The sequence below is a fragment of the Mya arenaria genome, chromosome 8, assembly GCF_026914265.1.
Source record: "Mya arenaria isolate MELC-2E11 chromosome 8, ASM2691426v1".
In the NCBI taxonomy this organism is placed as follows: Eukaryota; Metazoa; Mollusca; class Bivalvia; order Myida; family Myidae; genus Mya; species Mya arenaria.
The window spans coordinates 32,446,455-32,469,457 of record NC_069129.1 but is presented as its reverse complement, the minus strand read 5'-3'; the positions used below and the strand labels follow the sequence as shown (position 1 = coordinate 32,469,457).

General features: G+C 34.1%; 1 protein-coding gene across 2 annotated transcripts in view; it reads left to right on the top strand.

Annotated features, from left to right (window-relative positions):
- The first annotated feature begins 263 nt into the window (after positions 1 to 263).
- LOC128242199 (engulfment and cell motility protein 2-like) overlaps positions 264 to 23,003 on the top strand; it is a 43,974-nt gene continuing 21,234 nt past the window's right edge. The window contains exons 1-4 of one of the 2 annotated variants that reach the window (XM_052959276.1): positions 264 to 351; positions 3,118 to 3,351; positions 22,389 to 22,429; positions 22,687 to 22,762. In XM_052959276.1, coding sequence (XP_052815236.1) covers positions 3,220 to 3,351; positions 22,389 to 22,429; positions 22,687 to 22,762 — 249 coding nt within the window. In that variant the 5' untranslated portion in view covers positions 264 to 351; positions 3,118 to 3,219. Of the gene's footprint in view, positions 352 to 3,117; positions 3,352 to 16,295; positions 17,247 to 22,388; positions 22,430 to 22,686; positions 22,763 to 23,003 lie in introns of those variants that run through there. The other variant, XM_052959275.1, reaches the window with a different exon arrangement.

Sequence of the window (23,003 nt, the reverse complement as noted above, 5' to 3'; positions counted from 1 at the left end):
CCAATTAAAAACGCAAAAATATCACTGATTTTTTTTAACTGTACATAAATCATATGCTATTTTGATTTAAACATTAAAGTGAAATGAATTAACCAGGACAATGCATTTAAAAAAATACTATGATTACATCAACTTAGTATTCGCCATATATATATATGTATAAAATCATTTCATGTTTGATTGTTTCATATATTTATGGTTGCATGTAGCCTAATGATTAAATTTCACGACGTAATATTTTAGTAGAGTTTGAAACCCGGAAGTAGGAAATGACTGAAGTATATTTTTGTAAATAAACTGAATAGTTTATAAGTCATCTAAGCTATCAATGTCAACATGTTTTATTCAGGTGTGGGTAGTTTATTTGAAGTTGTTTCCTATAAGTTCTATTATGCCTGATATCAAAACTGTTCACTGTTGTCGTGTTGATAAACATTTTATCTAGAAATGATAACAATGGTTTTGATAAAGTTTGACAGATTAAGGTGTCGATATGAATACACAGTTGGGCCCTGTGTCAATAAAGGATTTGAATTGACATCACTGATATCACAACAACACATGATTTTCAGCTTGTCAGTTTATCAAAGAAAAAGGTTGATGTAAAGTCTTTCATAGGGCTCCGCAGTGTGTTTGTCCATGCCATTATCACACCTAAATCTAAAACCATTCTAGATATTCATATGAAACTTGGTGCACATGTTGTCATGGACAATAAATACATTATTTTAGCTATATGGCAATAAATATCATCTCTGGCTTTAAATTTGGTCAAGTTATGAGCTGGTTTAAAGGCCTTAAGACTTAACTTATCTAGATTCTACATCAGATGTCACTCATTTAGTATTTAGTGGGACGTTCGTTTCTTCAGAATAGCTTGATAGGTGGTTCCGTACTATGAGTTGACGCTACTCATAGAATCTATATACACATACACACATACTCACATTAGTCCAAATAATTGTACGTTGACGGATTTTTTTTTAGATTTTTGATACGGCAAATCCTTCACGTACAAATTGTTTAGTATCAAAAGTGGGTAGTTGTTCCGATCAGGATTCCGGGTTAAAGCATATAGCGTCTATAAAATATCATAAAAACAAGAAATATTACCAGATAATGTTAATTTATATTAGTTCCGTACACAAAAAATAAATATCCAACTTATAATTATGAGTTTGACGGCTTTTCTTCATTTCATTCTGTCAAAACATAACGATATATACATGAAGGGCACCTGCAAGGCTTCAGGGCACAGTTTTAAATCGCTCGGAACATTTCGGCCACGATTACATGTTACGATTGTATAACGAGGTATATCTCGAAGCTTTGTCGGAAGAGGCTGAGTTATTACGATTGTATCGAGTTGTTCCCCTTCGCATAATTGTTGTCTGTGTCAGTCAATTTTCGTTTTATTGGAAAGGTAAACAACTTGTTTTAATGCATTAAATGCTTGTTTAGTGCAAAATAACATTTCACTTACATGGTAAAATATGAATATAGCTATTTATGATCAATTTCAACCATAAAATACTTCACTTAAAACAATTTCAATATTTTTAAAACACCCCCGTTTTTTGCACATTCCCGTTTAGACGTTAGGGATTGGAAGAATCCCGTATAACACGTCTATTATTTTAGACTAATACTCACATATACATATAAATGGTTCTATTTCATGTATAACTAGTTGTACAATAAATTATCAGTGTAAGATCAGTTGCTTTTTCAAATCGAATGCTTTATATATGAATTTAGTTAGCGAGATTATCACTAGTACCATTGGTGCACATTATATTATTGAACAATTGAAAGCTTAAATGAGTGAGCCAGGTAGTCCTGAACATTTCACGTCGTAAACCATCGTAAGAAGGACAGACCAGAAATAAGTGGTACTCGTCTTCTATCACATTGTATCCTGTACTCGAGCATAATAGACAGAATCAAATTTCTCGTGCAATATTCAACTATCATAAGCGTATGACCTGAGCATCTTAAGTTTGCAAAACGTTTTTCCAAAGATATGGTAGGTCTATTGACAAATAACGCTCTGGGTCAAGAAGAGTTTTATAGTTTTTATAATGTTCAGCTTTTGGTGATGACTCAATATCTGCATACAAGTTCTGTAGGACACAGTCTTTCAACCTGTTCATGAACATTTTCATATTTTCATGGATATGTTTGGTTGGCCAACATCTTGCGCTATCCATGCATATCCAAAGCCGTGTTCAAATATACTATTTTAATGTGTGTTGCCCAACTATTACGACCAGCAGTATACCCTCTTTTTTGACAAAAAATGTAACTACTGCTTAAATATTGTCAGTGTATACCCCTTCAAATACTTTGAAATAAGACAATTTTTACCATTTGGCTAATAACTCAAACCTTTGAAGATATTAAGCTCAGACTTTATTTACATGCTCATAGTAATACTATTCTCTTTATAACTCTCTATTATTTTTTAAGTAATGGAACTTTACCTGTGCTTAAATAGTGTCACATTTATGGCCCTTAATAAAATAACTTCTTAATTAGTTACGAAATCAAAGGGTTGAATTACTGTTTAACATCATCATTAATACACTCTTTTTTACCTCTTTTATTTTTTATAATGAACTGGACTATTTTTGTCATTTATATAGTCTGTTCTTCCACCTTCACAAAGTCCTATTTGGCATTTGCACATCTTTTTTTATTTATATTCCCGGGGCGGTGGTATCTAAAACTCCATAAGTCTTTTCTTAACTGTCATGTTTTTTCCCCAATTAAATTATATTCTTCATTCACATAGGACAAAATATATATTTTTGAAGGTGGGGGATAGGGAAGCACTTAGGCCTAAAAGTCATTAAAAGGACAGCTGTGCATCCTCTAATAACTTTATCACAAAATGCAACTTGCATTGTGTAAAAGTATCTTTGACAAAAATGAAAAAAGCTATTAATTATTGTGTACTTAAAATTCTCTTAACTGTCTTGTAATAATATTGAAATAGGCATGAAAGATATGATTTATAAGTTCTAATTTCTTCAATAAAAAATCCATAAACTGGATAAATACAGAGTAAACAAAGCAATGCATTTATTAATTCCATTTATCATTTATATCTTACAGGCATAGAAGATAACTGACACATTTAACAAATATAATCATCTGGAGTGAAGCCCATTAGCAAACATAAAAAATACTCGAAGTTATTGAGGCCCCGCCTTCAGGATGGATGGAGCTCCTTCCAGGGCCTCAAGTGGCTCAAATGGGTCTACAGGGTCGAGAGGTCAAGCAGATAACATCAAAAAAGTGGCAGTGACTATGGCCGGTCAGCAGGCTCTGTTTATGGAACTAGATCAGGTAAGTTGCTGGTAACTATTTGCCAGCAGCTTAATCATTGGACGATTGTTCATAACTTTGTTTTTAGCTCTACTGGCCAAAGCCAGAAGAGCTGATGCGATGGTAATGTGTACGTAGTATGTGCATCCGTGCGTCTGTAAACAATTTCTTGTGAACACGATACAGAGCCAGATCCGCCCATGCATGCCTAGATTATGGGCCTTGAAAGTATAAAAAATCAGTGCATCTGTAAACAATTGCTTGTGAACACGATACAGTCTTACAGTTTTGATTGTATCTCAATGAAACTTGTACAGTATCTAGATATCCATTAGAGCTCAGTTCCTTTCCAAAACCAGATCCGCCCATGCATGCCTAGATTATGGGCCTTGAAAGTATAATAAAAGTGTGTGCGTCTGTAAACAATTGCTTGTGAACTTGATACAGTCTTCAGTTTTGATTGTATCTCGATGAAATTGTACAGTACTTAGATATTCATTAGAGCTTGGTTCCATTTTAAAACCAGCCAGATCCGCCCATGCATGCGTAGATTATGGGTCTTGAAAGTATAAAAAAATACTATTTTTAGCTAAGTCTATTTATAGCCAAGTCTACATGAGTGAAGTCATTTTTTAGCCAAGTTTACATGTAAAGTCACGATTGCTTGTAAATGTTTGTTCAAATTATGCCCCTGGGGTCATAACTGGCCACGCCCAGGGTTCACAGGTTTGGTATACTTAAATTGGGAAATGTTAAAAACCTTTTTGTCTGAAACAGCTATGCAGGTCCTTGCTATTTTGAACAAGGCTTTATTTAGTGGTCCACTACCATGGTTGTTCAAATTATGCCCCTTGGGTAAAAACTGGCACTGCCGGGGGTCACAAGTTTCTTAGAGACTTATTTAAGAATTTTAAACATTTGAAGTTATGGCCCTTATGCAAAAGCTGGCCCCACCTTTTTTGACTTACTTTTTAATTTTTAAAGCTACAGCAATGAAATTTTGACCATGTGCACAGTTTTGCAAACGAGCATCAATGTTGTCCTCAGATGTCCTTGACTTTGACCTTTTGACCAACTTTTTTTATTTTTAAAGCTACAGAAATGAAATTTTGACTATGAGTACAGTTTTAAAAGCAAATATTTTTTACCCTCAGATTACCTTTACTTGGCACAACACTTTCTGTCCTCAGATGTTGAACATGCAGCTTTTTTTAGCTAACCCAAACACAAAAAGTGAACTATATATTTGTTGCCTATTACTCACACATACATGCTCTGGATTGAAAATGACCACAAGAGCCATGCCAGTAGAGCATAGGCCCTCTTGGGCCTCTTGTTCATTAACACCGTGATTAAAGACATTTTTGTAATTTTCAAACGTGAATCATTTGATGATATGCTCCCATATTTGAATATAAAGAAGAACACTGAAACCATTGTCTCGGTCTAAGAGACACAGCAGATCACAAGTGTTTCCATTAAACTTCCAGTGCAGTAACAATTTGAAAGTTAACTAAGATGTCGTTAACATATTATTAACATAACAAAAAGTCATGTACAAGCAGCCAATTGTCTGATAAGCCCGGTTTACTATTATACACTACTTCATTGAGTACTATATGGGGCTAGGCAAATCTTGTATTCATGAATAATCACTAAGGCAGTTTTATTGATGCCTCATGGAAATCTCTTCAAAATCTAAGCAAATGAAATGATGTGTGTTATTTTGCTATTATATTTATAACAAAACATCTGTAAGACATCATGGTTAATCTTCATTAAATTTGAATGTATTATTTCATTGGTATAAGAGTTTTCTCCCCTACCTCATTAATATTCATGAAAACAAGATTTTGTCAGTTAATTTTCCCTCAGTAGCATATAATTATGTAGTGTAAGCAGATTAAGGTTAGGCAGTTGCTGACGATGCAGCTGTATATGTGCAAGTATTTGATAGAAATAAAACTCTTCTTTTAAAGGAGGAAATAAAGATATCTATCTATCTAACATATCTCCAGACTAAGTACTTAAGACAATCTGGCAAACTTGATTGAGGTACAATGTATTATGCCAATAAAAACATTCTTACCAATTTTGACTTGAAATGAAATACTCTTCTTGCATAACAGACATTGGTTTCATTGTTTTTACTTGGAAGTGTAATCACTGTCTTTCCCACCTTGGGGACAAGTCTCGTACCATGATGCACAATTTCAGAAAAATGTTTTAATTGATAATTATCATAAGCAATTAAACAATTTATTCATATTTTTTAATAATACAACAAGACTTCTTTAAAACATTAAAATAGTGATGTTTCTTGGTGAACGTTTTTACCTTTTTTGCCTCACTAGGCGACATAAAGGGGTTACTTTTGTCGTCGGCGGTGGTGGTGGCGTCTGTGTCCCGTTTTCACTTGTTCGGGTCATATCTCGTAAACTATTTGTGGTATCAACTTGTCATTTCATATGCAGATATATCTCATTGAGGGTGAGTGCAAGAACTGTTACTCTTGCTTTTTTTGTTTTAGAGTTATTGCTCTTTATTAATTTTCATGCTTAAAGTTTTGTCCGGGGCATATCTTGTAGAATATAAGAGTTATCAACTTGAAACTTCATATGTAGATAGAGCTCATGGAGCGCAAGTGCATTGCACAATAACAGTAACTCTTGCTTTCTTAGTTTAAGAGTAATTGCACTTTGTTAATTTTCATGCTTAAAGTTTTGTCCATGGCATATCTTGAAGAATATAAGAGGTATCAACTTGAAACTTCATGCCTAAATAGATCTCACTGAGGGCAGTGCACAAGAACCATAACTCTTGCTTCCATATTTTAAGAGTTATTGCCCTTAGTTAATTTTCGTTGTTAATTTTTGTCCAGAGCACACTTGAAAGTTAAATGGCAGCATCATTGTCTATAAATGAATAAAATGCCAATCTAACAGCTATAATGTCGACAGTAAATAATTCCTCAGGCGACACATCCCACTCGTGTAGTTCTAGTTTTGAATGTAATATAAGTAACTTTGACGTGTTTGTGGGTGGATTAAAAGAGCCAACTTGTTTGAGATATTGTTTTTTGGCCCATAAAGATTTAGGGCTTTAATTTCACCCTTGAGCAAGGGTTTTGACTCATTAAAATATGGACAAACTGATATTGGTATCTTGTTTTAGGGCTCTAGCTAAAGAGTAATGGAAGGGTGCTGTGCTCTACCCTCACCCTTCTGCCCTCATGGAGACGAGGATGGGCACAGTCCCCTGCCTTCATATAATTAAATACTTAACATAATCAAAGATTCCTTTTGTTTTAATTATCACTTAAAAATTCATACAAATTTGGCAGTTGAAGCCTAATATTATTTCAATTTAGCACAATTCCTAACATTTTCTGTGAAATTCACAATTTTTAGAATCTTCACCACCCTATACATTGTGCCTTTTTCTCCCTTAGCACCCTGTCCCTTTACTGCGTCACGAGATCTCTGTCCTTTTTAAAATCTAGCGTAAAGTGTACTTGTTACAATGAGGGCCGTAACTCCAGAGTGAATATGGTTGTGTGGATGAATTATTATATTGTTAGTGTTACCAAGTTTAAAAAAGATTAGATAAGAATCACCATCATGCCCCAAACCTGTACACAGGAGGAGGTCACTCTATCAAGCAATTTGACAAAATTATGCCCCTTTTTCTACTTAGAATTTATGTTGAAGTTTGCGTACCGCCTCAAATATTTTCAAAGTCCATTGACATATGGCTTTGAAACTTTGCACGCTTGTTCACCATCATGCCCCCAACCTGTACACAGGAGGAGGTCCCTGTATCAAGCATTTTGACAAAATTATACCCCTTTTTCGACTTAGAATTTAAGTTAAAGTTTGCGTACCACCTCAAATATTTTCAAAGTCCATTGACATCTGGCTTTGAAACTTTGCATGCTTGTTCACCATCATGCCCAAACCTGTACACAGGAGGAGGTAAGTCTATCAAGCATTTTGACAAAATTATGCCCCTTTTTCGACTTAGAATTTACGTTTAAGTTTGCGTACCACCTCAAATATTTTCAAAGTCCATTGACATATGGCTTTGAAACTTTGCACGCTTGTTCACCATCATGCCCCCAACCTGTACACAGGAGGAGGTCCCTGTATCAAGCATTTTGACAAAATTATGCCCCTTTTTCGACTTAGAATTTACGTTAAAGTTTGCGTACCACCTCAAATATTTTCAAAGTCCATTGACATCTGGCTTTGAAACTTTGCACGCTTGTTCACCATCATGCCCAAACCTGTTCACAGGAGGAGGTAAGTCTATCAAGCATTTTGACAAAATTATGCACCTTTTTCTACTTAGAATTTAGTTAAAGTTTGCGTACCACCTCAAATATTTTCAAAATTCATAGACATCTGGCTTTGAAACTTTGCACGCTTGTTCACCATCATGCCTCTAACCTGTACACAGGAGGAGGTAAGTCTCATTTTGACAAAATTATGCACCTTTTTCTACTTAGAATTAAGTTAAAGTTTGCGTACCACCTCAAATATTTTCAAAGTCCATTGACATCTGGCTTTGAAACTTTGCACGATTGTTCACCATCATGCTCCCAACCTGTACACAGGAGGAGGTCACTGTATCGAGCATTTTGACAGAATCATGCCCCTTTTTCGACTTAGAATTTACATTAAAGTTTGCGTACCACCTCAAATATTTTCCAATTCAATTGATGTAAATATCTCAGCACATCATGTATTGCATTGAAATCAAATCTTACAGTGATCCATGCATGTTTCACCAAAACTTTTCAATCCATAGGCTGAAAAGCGGCGGGATAGTCGAGCGCGCTGTCTCTGTGACAGCTCTTGTTTCATTTTATTTGGATATTCCTCAAATTAGTATTTGTTTTTAGCCGTATTTTTAACGAAAAAATTAGGGGATCCGATATAGAATGACGGTTGGGTGGGCTGGCGGATGTTGTGAACAATTCTGCATTTAAGCTATTATTCTATGTTATAAATTCAATATTTCTTTTCAAATAATTATGAAACTTGGTCAGAAAACTGCATGTTGTCTTGAACAATTATAATGGGTCAACTCAGGTCAAAAACTAGGTCACCAGGTCAAATCTTAATCCCAGTCATAAATTAACCATTTAAATAAAATTTTCATAAAAGTTGAACACAGTTATTTTGTGTACAATATCTAATTAAGACACATCAAATTATAATAAAATACATTTGTATAAACTTAAAGTCACAAGGTTAAATCTGCATTAATGTTTGATCTATTACCTCATAAATTTTTGTCAGAATATTTTAATCAAAGACATTTTTTTTACATTAAGTTCTATTTCAAACAATACAATAAATGGAAGTAAAAAACTATGATGTGGCTTCTGCATTACCCCTTGTTGATTAAAAAAACACTTCAGAAAAATATTATAGTGAAGGGAAACACCCTCCAAATTTCTATTATGCATTTCGAGGGCTCAACGCAATACTGTCGTAACTCCATTTTTCAAAATTGTTCAGGAGAAGGAAAAAACTTTCTTAATTTATTTGTGTTGGATATATTTAAAGTATTTGAACATAACAATGTTGTACTGTATGATAGTTTTAAACCAAAAAATATATTATCTTCAATTATTGAACACAAAAGATGATTTTGATGAAAATTTGACTTACTACAGTTTTCCACCTCAAAAGTCAGATTCATCAAAGAATATATTTATGCAACAGTGTCGTAACTTGACTTACGACAGTTTTCCACCTGATATTATTTCAATTTGAGAAAATATATTTATGCAACACTGTAGCACTTTATATTTTTGTCATTATCAATTAGAAATATGGTTAATAACTAAACTCTAATGGACAACTTTTATATAATTATGATAATTATTACAACCCATAGTGCATCATGTTTGAAAATGCTCGTTATTTGAGTTGAATAGAAGTCTAACTTTACACTTAAATAATGGGAAAGGGTCAGACTCTTCGCGCCATAAAACAATGAAGCATAAATCAGGAAAAAACACAACATGACTGTATTACTTTTGAACATTTAATCACTCAAGTATTTAATTTTCACAACAAGATTTTGTTCATCCTGTATCTCAAATTTAACAACAATGTTTATTTAAAGCTTTAACAAAGAATAGATACATGATTTAAACATAAACTCAAAAACAGCTCTAATTAACATCATTTTCGCAAAGCTAAGCACACTTTCAATACTGTCCTTCAATTTTGAAATACTTTCATTTTATATGCTTTACTTTAAAACAATCATTCCCATATAACAGACAAAAATTGGCAAATTTCTTGATAATTCCATCTGACTGCCCAATAAAATTTCTTTTAAAAAAAATCAGCAAAAATGTTTTTGAAAATATCATAAAAATGACCTTCAAAGGAATCTAATAATGACAATATTGACCATTGTTTTCAAATATATGGTTTGTTTCCATAAAGGGGAAGTTCTTATTAATATACACAAATTCACTTGTCCTATGAGCTCTGCTCAACTGGTTCAAAAACACTTAAGGTCATTGCCAGAAAATATGTTTTAGTCAAAGCAGCATTACACCAAGTAAAACAAGAAAATCAATTTCGCTATTTTTTTTGGATGACTGAAAACTATTTTCAGACTATACAATGTGTTGAATTCATCAATACAAAACAATCAAGTTTTCTTATTTGTGATGGCTACCCTGAACTTTGACACTGCGGTGTCATGTGGGAGTAGGAGTAAAAAGGGGTGGTGGACATCTGGAATGATCTGCTTTATGAAAGAGCTTAATAAATCTGTTTATTACATTGGTTGGTTTTTAAATTGGGCTTTGACTTTCATTAGCTAATGAAACTTCCCCTTTGTCAACAAGATAAATCAACGGTATATCATCATCTTCATCAAAAAGATCACCATCAACATCAGCCTCATTGCCATCACCCCAATCAGCATCAAATAATTAACATCACCCCCATCAACAGCATTGCCACCAACCACATCAGCATCATAACCATTAACATCTCCCCAATCAACATCATTGCCATCAACCACATCAGCATCATAACCATTAACACCTCCCCCGTCATCATCATTGCCATCAACCATATCAACAGCATTCCCACCAACCACATCAGCATCATAACCATTAACATATTTCCCCATCAACTGCATTGCCATCAACCACATCAGCATCATAACCATTAATATCTTCCCCATCAACAGCATTGCCATCAACCACATCAGCATCATAACCATTAACATCTCCCCCATCAGCATCATTGCCATCAACCACATCAACAGCATTCCCACCAAACACATCAGCATCATAACCATTAACATATTTCCCCATCAACTGCATTGCCATCAACCACATCAGCATCATAACCATTAACATCTCCTCCATCAACTGCATTGCCATCAACCACATCAGCATCATAACCATTAACATCTCCCCCATCAGCATCATTGCCATCAACCCCATAAACAGCATTCCCACCAAACACATCAGCATCATAACCATTAACATATTTCCCCATCAACAGCATTGCCATCAACCACATCAGCATCATAGCCATTTGCATCAATCCCATCAACAGCATTGCCAACAACCACATCAGCATCATAACCATTAACATCTCCCCCATCAACATCATTGCCATCAACCCCATCACAGCATCCCAACTAACATTATTCCCATCAACAACATTACTATCAATACCACTCCCTTCAACATCATAACTCTCAACATTACCATCATATCATTGCCCATCAATGTAAACTGGATCATCATCATCATACAAGCTTTCACAAACATTTACATTATTTTCACAAGCATCTCTTAAAGTATTCAAATCAAATGTTTGAAGTAATTCTGAAATGTTATTTAAGTCTGTCATTGCCTAATTTTGAAACAATGATTTAAAATGTAGCTGTCTGAGTACTCATCATCTAAACAACCACATTCTTCACTGCTGATGTCTGATACATCTGACACTTCCTGAGCCATGACTCCGTTAATGTTAACGAAGTCCAGAACATCAGGAATATCATCTGTTGACCAGTATGGCCTTTTCAAATTGACACCACTATAAGTTTATCACCTCTAAATAAAGTTTCATCCATCGTTTCCTCATTCCAGTTTGTTGGTTGAAATGTATAGGATGTTACTAATGCGCACACCAAATTTGCTACACATTGTCTCCTTCTGCTACAAAACACTTCGCTTCCTTGATGTCTTAGGTAGCTTTTGCTTGGAGCATGATGTGAAATTTAAAGATTGATTACAAAAAAACTGACAAGAACTGCATTTGAATCAGCATTATTTGATTCCCAACCATTTTGACTTATCAACTTCAGGGAGAAAAAATTCTTATCCAAATCACAATATTTTGCCTTTAGTCTTTTTTTTTCTACAAATATTAGATTTCCAATACCACATTAAAAATGCAAGCTATTTTAACTGCTATGGTATAGAAGTATTAGTAAGACTCATTTATTTATCAAAATGCTACCATAAATATCCTATAAGTTTGATAAGTAAGTTATGGAAAAAGTCAGTTTTATTAGGATAAGACTTAATTCACTTAAGATGCTACTGCAATAACTTATATCGCCTCAGAATATCAAATATTAAGGTAATCATTTAACTTTTATAAGCATAAGTTACAATTCATAACTAGGATAAGGAATATTTCATAAGTATTTAAAAAACAGAACAAACAAAAACACCTAAAAACTGTAATCTTCAGATGTGGTGCAAATAAATCTTCAAAATTACTTGGATTTCATCATTTTTAACATGTACATGTATATGTTTACTGTTGTTGTTTTCTCTTCTAAGAAAAGTGAAATCACAGCACTATGGCATCATCATTATGACATCATTTTATTGAAATTCACTCAGTTACTACAGTGTTGCATATTTTCTTTAATCGAACTTTGCATAGTTTTCAGTCAAACACTGTATGTAACTCAAGTTACGACAGTGTTGCATACATGAAAATTGTCAATTTAAGATACGACTTTTGGACAACTTTTCATTTTAAGTGCTTAAAAATCAATATTTTTCAAAAATATTTTTATTACAGATGTAAAACTGTTAAAGCATGTGAAAAATGCAAAAACATCATTTTGTGAAAAATATGGAGTTACGACACTATTGCGTTGAGCCCTCGATATGGCTTTGAAACTTTGCACGCTTGTTCACCATCATGCCCCCAACCTGTACACAGGAGGAGGTCCCTGTATCAAGCATTTTGACAAAATTATGCCCCTTTTTCGACTTAGAATTTACGTTAAAGTTTGCGTACCACCTCAAATATTTTCAAAGTCCATTGACATCTGGCTTTGAAACTTTGCACGCTTGTTCACCATCATGCCCAAACCTGTACACAGGAGGAGGTAAGTCTATCAAGCATTTTGACAAAATTATGCACCTTTTTCTACTTAGAATTTAGTTAAAGTTTGCGTACCACCTCAAATATTTTCAAAATCCATAGACATCTGGCTTTGAAACTTTGCACGCTTGTTCACCATCATGCCTCTAACCGGTACACAGGAGTGGGTAAGTCTCATTTTGACAAAATTATGCACCTTTTTCTTCTTAGAATTAAGTTAAAGTTTGCGTACCACCTCAAATATTTTCAAAGTCCATTGACATCTGGCTTTGAAACTTTGCACGATTGTTCACCATCATGCTCCCAACCTGTACACAGGAGGAGGTCACTGTATCGAGCATTTTGACAGAATCATGCCCCTTTTTCGACTTAGAATTTACATTAAAGTTTGCGTACCACCTCAAATATTTTCCAATTCAATTGATGTAAATATCTCAGCACATCATGTATTGCATTGAAATCAAATCTTACAGTGATCCATGCATGTTTCACCAAAACTTTTCAATCCATAGGCTGAAAAGCGGCGGGATAGTCGAGCGCGCTGTCTCTGTGACAGCTCTTGTTTCATTTTATTTGGATATTCCTCAAATTAGTATTTGTTTTTAGCCGTATTTTTAACGAAAAAATTAGGGGATCCGATATAGAATGACGGTTGGGTGGGCTGGCGGATGTTGTGAACAATTCTGCATTTAAGCTATTATTCTATGTTATAAATTCAATATTTCTTTTCAAATAATTATGAAACTTGGTCAGAAAACTGCATGTTGTCTTGAACAATTATAATGGGTCAACTCAGGTCAAAAACTAGGTCACTAGGTCAAATCTTAATCCCAGTCATAAATTAACTATTTAAATAAAATTTTCATAAAAGTTGAACACAGTTATTTTGTGTACAATATCTAATTAAGACACATCAAATTATAATAAAATACATTTGTATAAACTTAAAGTCACAAGGTTAAATCTGCATTAATGTTTGATCTATTACCTCATAAATTTTTGTCAGAATATTTTAATCAAAGACATTTTTTTACATTAAGTTCTATTTCAAACAATACAATAAATGGAAGAAAAAAACTATGATGTGGTTTCTGCATTACCCCTTTTTGATTAAAAAAAACACTTCAGAAAAATATAACAGTGAACCGAAACACCGTCCAAATTTCTATTATGCATTTGTACTTTGACCATTCGTCACATATTTAAGCTGTGCAAAATACAAGTTTGATGACTTACGTATTCTTTATCATACATTCGGCTGTCATTAGTCATGATTTCTCAGTTGCTTAAGGTTCAAGCTCATCAATTAGATCTGATTGACAACCATGTGAAATTTTCTCTTAAGTGATTTTTTTTAAGCCTTTCCAAAAATTTCAAAGTAAATGATATAATAATTTAGTATTTTGATTGAAATGATGTATAAAATCTGCATTCTCACAGATTGACAATTTTTTTGCCTCAGAATCAGCTCATTTTGGCATCAATGCTCTTTCAATTCAGTCATATAAGATAACTTGCAATAGAACAAGTCTCAATTATTTAGAAAAAGTGCTGTAAAATTCACTTTTCTTACAGCATTTGTAATGTTTTAAGCCAAACATCATTTTTAAACTTAGGTATTAAAAACTGTGTTCTCATCTTTTACCAGCAGTCTAATATCATAGTTTTTCAGACATTAATGAGAAATTTGGCTCATTCCAAGATTATTTATTTTTAAAGTTGTCCAAGAAGTCAATCTGTGAGAGTGCATCATTAACAATGCATTGAGGACTGTTACAAGTACATATACTTAAATGAATTGTTTGAATCTAACGATAACTTGAGGAAGTTATTTGTATGGAAAAGTCTTGGTTTATGACATCCTTATATCTATATTTACCCTATTGACCTTAAAGGCACACAATAAAGGTTGATGCAAAATAAAACAATAAAAATATAATTTTAATGCATTATCATCTTTAACTCATTTCACTTAAATGATAAAAACAAATAGAAGAATATGACTTTTGTACAGATAAAAAAAGATTAGCCGAAATAAATGAGATTTTTTTTATGAATAACTACATGACCACAAATATCCCATTTTAATAAAAAGCGCCAAAACATTGCTAACATTTTTTTATCTGTTCACAAATCATATGGGTTTTTTATCGTTGAAATCAAATGAGTTAAAAACAATAAAGCATTAAAACTAAGAAATAATTTTGGGGATCAACCTTTTTGTGACCCTTTAAGGGCACACCCGTTTTTGGAGATCGATGATTTGTGCACCGACAATCTTATGTAGAAGTGGCAAGTCATTATCTATGAAAGTCTTCCTTATACTCTCAAGTGGGGCTATCATGATTAAAGAGTGCATGCATGTGCTGGCGTATGACTCTTAATGTTTCTGTTTCTGACGTTTTATAACTCAGCAACATTGGGTCTATTGTTCAGAATTGCGTAAAAGTTAACCACTTTGTTAATGGCATTGTTGTTAACTTGTTATTGTGAACTATTTGATCATGAACTCATATATTTTAATAAAGCAAGCCCAGCTGAAACAGTTGTCTAAAATCTTGATAGCAATAGTGCATATCACAGGTGTGTCCATTGAACTTCCAGAGCAGTAAGGATTTGAAAGTTAACAGCAGTGATATTAACAACGTTGTTAACTTGAACCAAGTTTTGATTCATCGGCCCATTGTTTTTATATTCATTTATTCATATACTTACTGGGTACATTTGAAGTATAATATCGTTGCATGTTTATGATTTTGTGTCTTTGGTAATTAAAATACCTCGATAATTCTTCGCTCTTTTTAGCTCAATTTATAATGCACAATTTTGGCAAGGTGGTCTGGTTTGTAGTTTCTTTTCTGTTAACACTTTAATAGCAGCTACATTTTTAACTCAATTTTTATGAAACTTGGTCAGAATGTCTGACTTTTTGGAATCTAGATCAAGTCCATTGATGGGTAATAATTGGTCATTAGGTTAAAAAAACAACTTTAAAACACCTCTTTTTTAAGTTGATACCCTTTTTACACAATCTTCATGAAACTTTATTTGTTTATTGCTCATCTTGGGGCAATAAGTTTGTTGGCAGTTGATATTTGAAAAATATTTTTTTACACAATATAATAGATACCACATCTTTATGAAACTTGGTTAAAATGTTTGGTTTATAACTATCTTGTTCAAGTTATTTAATGGTTTAATTGGTTACATACCTTTTGAAGTTCATAACTTGGTACAAGGATGATTATTGTAAGGCGTTCTTATTGGTTCTTTATAAGGCTGAATAAAAATTTGGTATCCTCTTTTGTAGTTACATTCATTATGTTACGCAAATCAGTTTTTCCCAATTGTGTATTTTTGTTACTTTATACAAAAATGGTTATTCCCCAAAGATGTCAGTAATGTTTAGTTACAGGACAATTTCTTGGGTTTTCTTCAAAAAAACAGTCCCATCAGGAAGTTATAGTGTCATGTTTCTGTATGAGCTTTGACATTCTGCGTTACATGTACATGTAGGTAGTATTCAAATACTTTTGACCCTGTTTGTAAGATATCTCATCTAGTGTACTTTATCTACCATAAACACTTTATCATAAAAAAGTATGGTAGGAAGATGTGTGTAGGCATACAGAATTATGTAATGTCACAAACTTCTGTACTCGGTTAATGGGAGGAGGACAGTTATCTAGAGGTTTATAAATACCAGTATTATGAATTTACATTCAGGGTGAAACACATGGTTGAAAGTGGTTTTAAAAGGAAATTTATTGTTAAAATTTCCTGTTTTGAAAGGGATTGCATATAAGAAGTGTTTTCAATGAGGTTTTTTTTTACGTTGTTTGAACTCTAGTGAATGAAATATTGATTTGGTGGAATAAAAATGCTTCACAGATATTATGCAGTGTGAACGATATCATTGTAATCGGATATATTGTGGAAATCGTATGTGAACCTTGAGAAAGTGCTGAACATGTGAATGCAATTACGAGCATATCATGTAACAAATTTTATTATGTATTACTGAAGGGTGGAGTATTTATTTCCGAATATATCATCAGGACTTTAAAAGTGATATTTTCATAGCACAATCGTACACGTTTGTGCGTTTTACTGCTTTTGATGTTTAAAAAAACAACGAAGAAACTAGTACATAGACCAAAAAGCACTGGAGAAGAGCTTCAACCTGAGAAAGTCACAATGAATCGAGACAGATCGCAAAGTGTTCAGCAGTTGAATTTATCAAGACATGTATCATCCCAGCTATCATATCCGGGAACAAGTAACACCAAAAGTTGTTTAGGGGCAGTGGGAGGAAGCTCTGTTAAAGCCGATACCGAGAATGTGACGGTAAAAATCCAGAAAACTCGATTTCACTCAGAAAGTGAGGTTGAATTACCAAATGTGTCAAAAGCGGGCTCTCGAGCAACGAGGATATTTAAAATGGAACATAACGACCATGTGAAAAAAGTGGCGATATGTTACTTCCAAAATACATTGCTGTATCAACTTGACCAGGTGTGGTGTTGTTTGTATTATCTGTCATTATTATTGGTATATTAGAGTCACCCTGTGGTTGATCTGAAGTTTGTCATTTGGTCAGTGTGTAGCAATTTTCCTTGTCCAGAGCAGAACTTAAAAACTACTGGATGGCATTTTATTAAATTTCATATAATGATAAAACATAGAAAACTTCAAAAGGGAAGTGCAGTGTACAGGAACCATTACTTTATTTAACTTGTTACTGAGTTATTGCCCTTTATTACTTTTTCTTGTCTGGAGCAAAACTACCACATGGAATCTAGTAAAACTTAATACAATGGTAAAGCACAATGAGAGGATGTGCAGAACCATATTGCGCCCACAGAGATAAATTTGTTTAATTTAAGGTACATGAACTACAATCAAATCGACCTTGTCATTAAAACCCAGGGAACACATATGACTTCGCATGAAACAATTATCAGTCATTAGCAAACAAATTTGAGGATAATCAGTTATGATTTTCCAAAATTGATAATCGATTAGAGTAAACTCACTTTCATTGTAAAAAAAATCCATTTTAATTCACAGAATAAAATCTTGTTAATTTTGGATTTTTTACAAAATCATTCATGTAAATGGCCTTTAATGATATATTTGACTACTAATTAGTTTTGATCGACTGAATGTCATTTTCCCAAGATCTGTTTTTTTGTATATCAGTAAGCTACGACTAAGAATGTCATAGCCACAATTTACTTTCGCGTTCACACGACTAAGTATATCATAGCCACAACCCACTTTCTTGTTCATACGACTAATTTTGTCATAGCCACGATTTTCTAAGTGATCTCTAACTCGCGGTCACTATGTTACTAAGTCATGGTCAGGTGGAAACGAGATAGTTGATCGTAATAGGAACAAGAAATTAAGGTGTTGCCATGACATACAAAGTCGAGGGCACAAGAAAGTAAGTTGTTGCCATGACATACAAAGTCAAGGGCACAAGAAAGTAATCTGTTACTATGACATACTATGTTGTGGGAACAAGAAAGTAATTTGTTGCCATGACATACTATGTTGTGGGAACAAAAAAGTAATTTGTTGCCATGACATACAAAGTTGAGGGAACAAGAAAGTAATTTGTGGCCATGACATACTATGTTGTGGGAACAAGAAAGTAAGTTGTGGCCATGACATACTTAGTCGAGGGAACAAGAAAGTAAGTTGTGGCCATGACATACTACTTTGAGGGAACAAGAAAGTAAGTTGTGGCCATGACATACTTAGTCGAGGGAACAAGAAAGTAAGTTGTGGCCATGACATACTACTTTGAGGGAACAAGAAAGTAAGTTGTGGCCATGACATACTACTTTGAGGGAACAAGAAAGTAAGTTGTGGCCATGACATACTACTTTGAGGGAACAAGAAAGTAAGTTGTGGCCATGACATACCAAGTTGTGAGAATGAGTTAGTTAGTTGTAGCCATGACATACTAAGTTGTGAAAATGAGTTAGTTAGTCATGACCATGACATACTATGTTGTGGGAACAAGAAAGTTAGTTGTGGCCATGACATGCTAAGTTGAGGGAACAAGAAAGTAAGTCGTGGCCATGACATACTTAGTCAAGGGAACAAGAAAATAAGTTGTGGCCACAACAAACTAAGTTGTGGGAATGAGTTAGAAAGTTTTAGCCAGGAGATAAAAAATTCACCACTATGCCACTGTAGCTTTCTGATATTCTTCTGCATATCATTTATCATGAAATTGATGACTGATTGAAATAACCATTTCCATTATTTCGGATCATCTACAGGAAGAAAAAAAGTAATAAAATATGCTCAAAATGCACCATTTCGGACTAAAAACGCCTTGCCAACAATTTAAACCTTTTGGTTTTGGTTTTGAGGGAGGGGCAAGAGTCAAATGGATCCATTCCTGGATCTACTCCTGATTATTGTTTTGTGCCGATTTCAATCCCTAGTATGACGTCACGGTTCTCCATCGTGATAAACAGTAACATTAAAAACAGAATGAGCATTTCTTTTAAATGAGCTTTATGTGATTGTACAGCACTTGAATATTCTTAAATATATATTTGCAAACTCATCAATTGGCATGCTTGGCAAGTCAGTATTAAAGCAATTCAGTTTTTTTTAAATTTATGACTTGTTCAACAGAATTGCAAACGTGTTGTTTACTTCTGCTTTTTTGCTAAACATTTCATTTTGAGGATTGCTAGAAGCATACTCAATTGTGTATCTTGGCTTTTGGCCAAGTCGTACCAAATTCAGCAGACAAATAGTATTGTACATCTTTTTTTGTGGGTGAAACTATTGTTGACAAATTTTGACTCATTGCATTAACATGCGAGACTTTGATACATTTTCAAAAGCGTGCTCTAACACTGTGGTTATAGTTCAAGAGCAGTCGTTCAGAATTAGCTCAGTTCACACTATTGTTATATTTTGGCTCCAATTTGAAGACAGCTACAAGTTGAGATGAATCTGTCCGGGTAATACCGAGGCCCTCGTTTTAATAAAGATCATAAGGCTTATAAGACCATTAATTTCCAGGCGTAACTTCATTTTTGGCATAAACTGTGTGTCAGTAAAAATATCTTATGAACGCTTATCGCATAGGTTATGCCGGTATCTTAATTGGTGTACCTAAGAACTCTTAAACAGTTCAAGGATCATGACTTACAATCTTTTTGTAACGGGCCCAGTACTATATAGTGTCCTTTTTGAAAAGCAAAGAGATCTTACCCCTGTGGGGCTTGATCAAACCCACAACTTCTTTGGTAAGTTATGGACACTTTAACCACCACACCACACTCATCCTGGTGGGTATCAAACCCACAACTTCTTTGGTGAGTTATGGACACTTTAACCACCACACCACACTCATCCTGGTGGGTATCAAACCCACAACTTCTTTGGTGAGTTATGGACACTTTAACCACCACACCACACTCATCCTGGTGGGTATCAAACCCACAACATCTTGGATGAGAGGTGGACACCTTTACATCTGCATCACTCTTACCCTGGTTGGTGTCGAACCAAACATCCTCTTGAACTACTAGACCGTTCTCACCCTGAATGGGCTCAAACCTACAACATCTATGGTGAGACTGGTGGACACCTTATCCACTACACCACTCTCACTCTCTTGACTAAAGAATTTTTCTTGCAATTTTATACCCGTCCCACGGTCCCTACAGTTTTATGAATGATATGTACATATAAAGTAGCCTGTAAAAGAACAATCATTTCTATAGCATATTAATATATATAATAGCTAAAAAGCTAAAGAGTTTTGGAAGGGTGCTGAACTCTTCCTTTTCTTGGTAGCACCCCCCCCCCCCCTCCCCCCTGCCATTATGGAAACAAGCATTTTTTCCCCTTCTGCCTTTCAAGAATGGAGTGCTTAAGAAAGTCAAATATTTCTTTGTTTGTTTAAAAACTATGACATGATTTAAATTTGTCTAAAATTAATATATTTGGCTGTTTAAAACTAATACTGTGAATGATGACTGGATGTAAATACAGACCTATATATTAGGGCATTATATAATTGAAACATAGTCATCACAAACTGAAATGCATCTGTCCAGTTCATGTTTACCGTAAGTGTGATTCACATGTATGAGGGCAAATATGGTGCAAATGCATTACATGAACCAAGGATTTAGCTAAAGAGATTTAAAGGTCCTTCTATGGTAGCAACTCTAATTCTGCCCTCATGGTCACCCTTCTGACTTTCATAGAATTAAATTACTGAGATTATCAAATATTTCATTTGTTATATTCAAAAATTACATATTTGACTGTTAAAACCTATCTTTTTGTCTAAATCATTCTTCACAGCCTGATTTATCATGCCATTTTCTCCCCTCTCATCCTGTCCCTCTTCTGCACCCTACCATTTTTAAAACAGGTTTGACTCATGGCCTGGGTGCATGTGGTCACCACACCTCTCCAGGTACTCTGGTTTTCCCCACAACACAAGACCACACTCTCATGTAACATCATGCCAACAAGAGTGATTTATATTATGTTGTAATAATCATTGAAAAATAAATAAGTTTAACTTAAATTTTAATACCAGGTTAATAACCTATGAACTCAACAGTCAGCAACTGCAGTCAGTGCATGTCCAAAAGCAACCAAAATACAGAAACATATTCAATGATGATTCCTGTATAAAATTACTACCATAAATGACTGGGTATAAGACAATAGGTGGTATTAGACGCAGGCAAAAAAATATGTGAAAGATCAGAGAAAAAACTTTTAATCTATGTTTTGGGTTAAAGCACGCATAGAAAAAATGTCAAAAATCATCTGGCAATTTCGGCCACCATCTTTGTTGACAGTGATGAAACAGTTTTTTTCGTAAAAATGGCAACGGTTATCTTTAAAACCATGCAATGATAATACAATTGTACGATGTACGCACTTTCCCCATGGTGGGAAGCAGTAATATAGGCACTAAAAAGTACTGTGTGTGACAGTTTGTTGTTGGATTGCACTAAAAAGTACCTTTTATGACAATTTATAAGATTTCTTTCTGACAGAATATCGTAAACAATAACCTGTCGAGAATGAAAAGTTAAGTTATGCAAAAACCTTATAGTGTAGGGGTTTGTTCTCAAAATGTCAACACCTACAGAAAAGAATAAAGAATGTGGCAAAGTGCGAAAAAAACAAGACCCTTATCGCAACAGTGTGTAGTTTTGATATGTTAAACAGGTTAAAGGCAGTGCGAGTTTTTCATACCTCGCACCTTACAAAAATATTTTGACAGTGCACAACTTTGCTTCTTTATACATTATACATTTTTTTTTACATTACAAATGTCTTACGATATACCGTATCCTGATCTTCCAACTGCTGTTGTAACCGTATATACTCGATCGATATGAAGCGAGTAACCTCCCTTTCTACATAAATCTAAACAAACGCTCGGCCTGAAATCAACCTCAGAAAAAAGTTCTAAAGCTTGTTTTGGGTTATTAGACGCAGGCATTTATTACATCGAAATTTGAGGGGAAAAAGTGTGTCTAATACCCAGTCATTTGCGGTAATGATCATGATGTCATTTTATTACAGCAACACATTGTAATAGATCACATGATTTTTTTTTTCATAATATGTTGTTATCTTTTTCAGAACCGACCATTGGCTGGTATTGTCGAGGACATATGTGACAAGTAAGATGTTGTTTTAAACAATTGATATTTAGAATGTTTAGTCAGGCTGAAAAAAATCTTCTAGTTGGGTTACCCACGAAATACTGGCGCCAACCCTACTGTTTTTATAGTTTGTTGGTTAATTTTTTTATTTATTTTTATTTTTGTAGTATGTGTTGCTCTTTAACAATTGAATTCTATTTGAATACTGCAACAAAATACACTAAAAAAAAATAAAGTAAAAATGAAGGAAAAAATATGTTAAATATTCATTGCAGATGGAATCTCCAAAATACAGTCGACTACGCCCTACAATTCTCAGAAGCTTCAAGACAAACTTACATCACAGAGAGGGTAGGTACATGAATTAAATTAAGTGAAATTTGTTGTATTACCTCATCTTTTTTTTTTTGTCGGAAAGAGTCAGTCTTAAGTTTTGATTGTATCTCGATGAAATTCGTTTACAGTATGTAGATATCCATCAGAGCTCTGTTCCTTCCGAAAACCAGCTAGATCAGCCCATGCATGACTAGATTATGGCCCAAAGAATAAAACAATGCTATTTTTAGCCAGGTCTATAGCCAAGTCTATGATT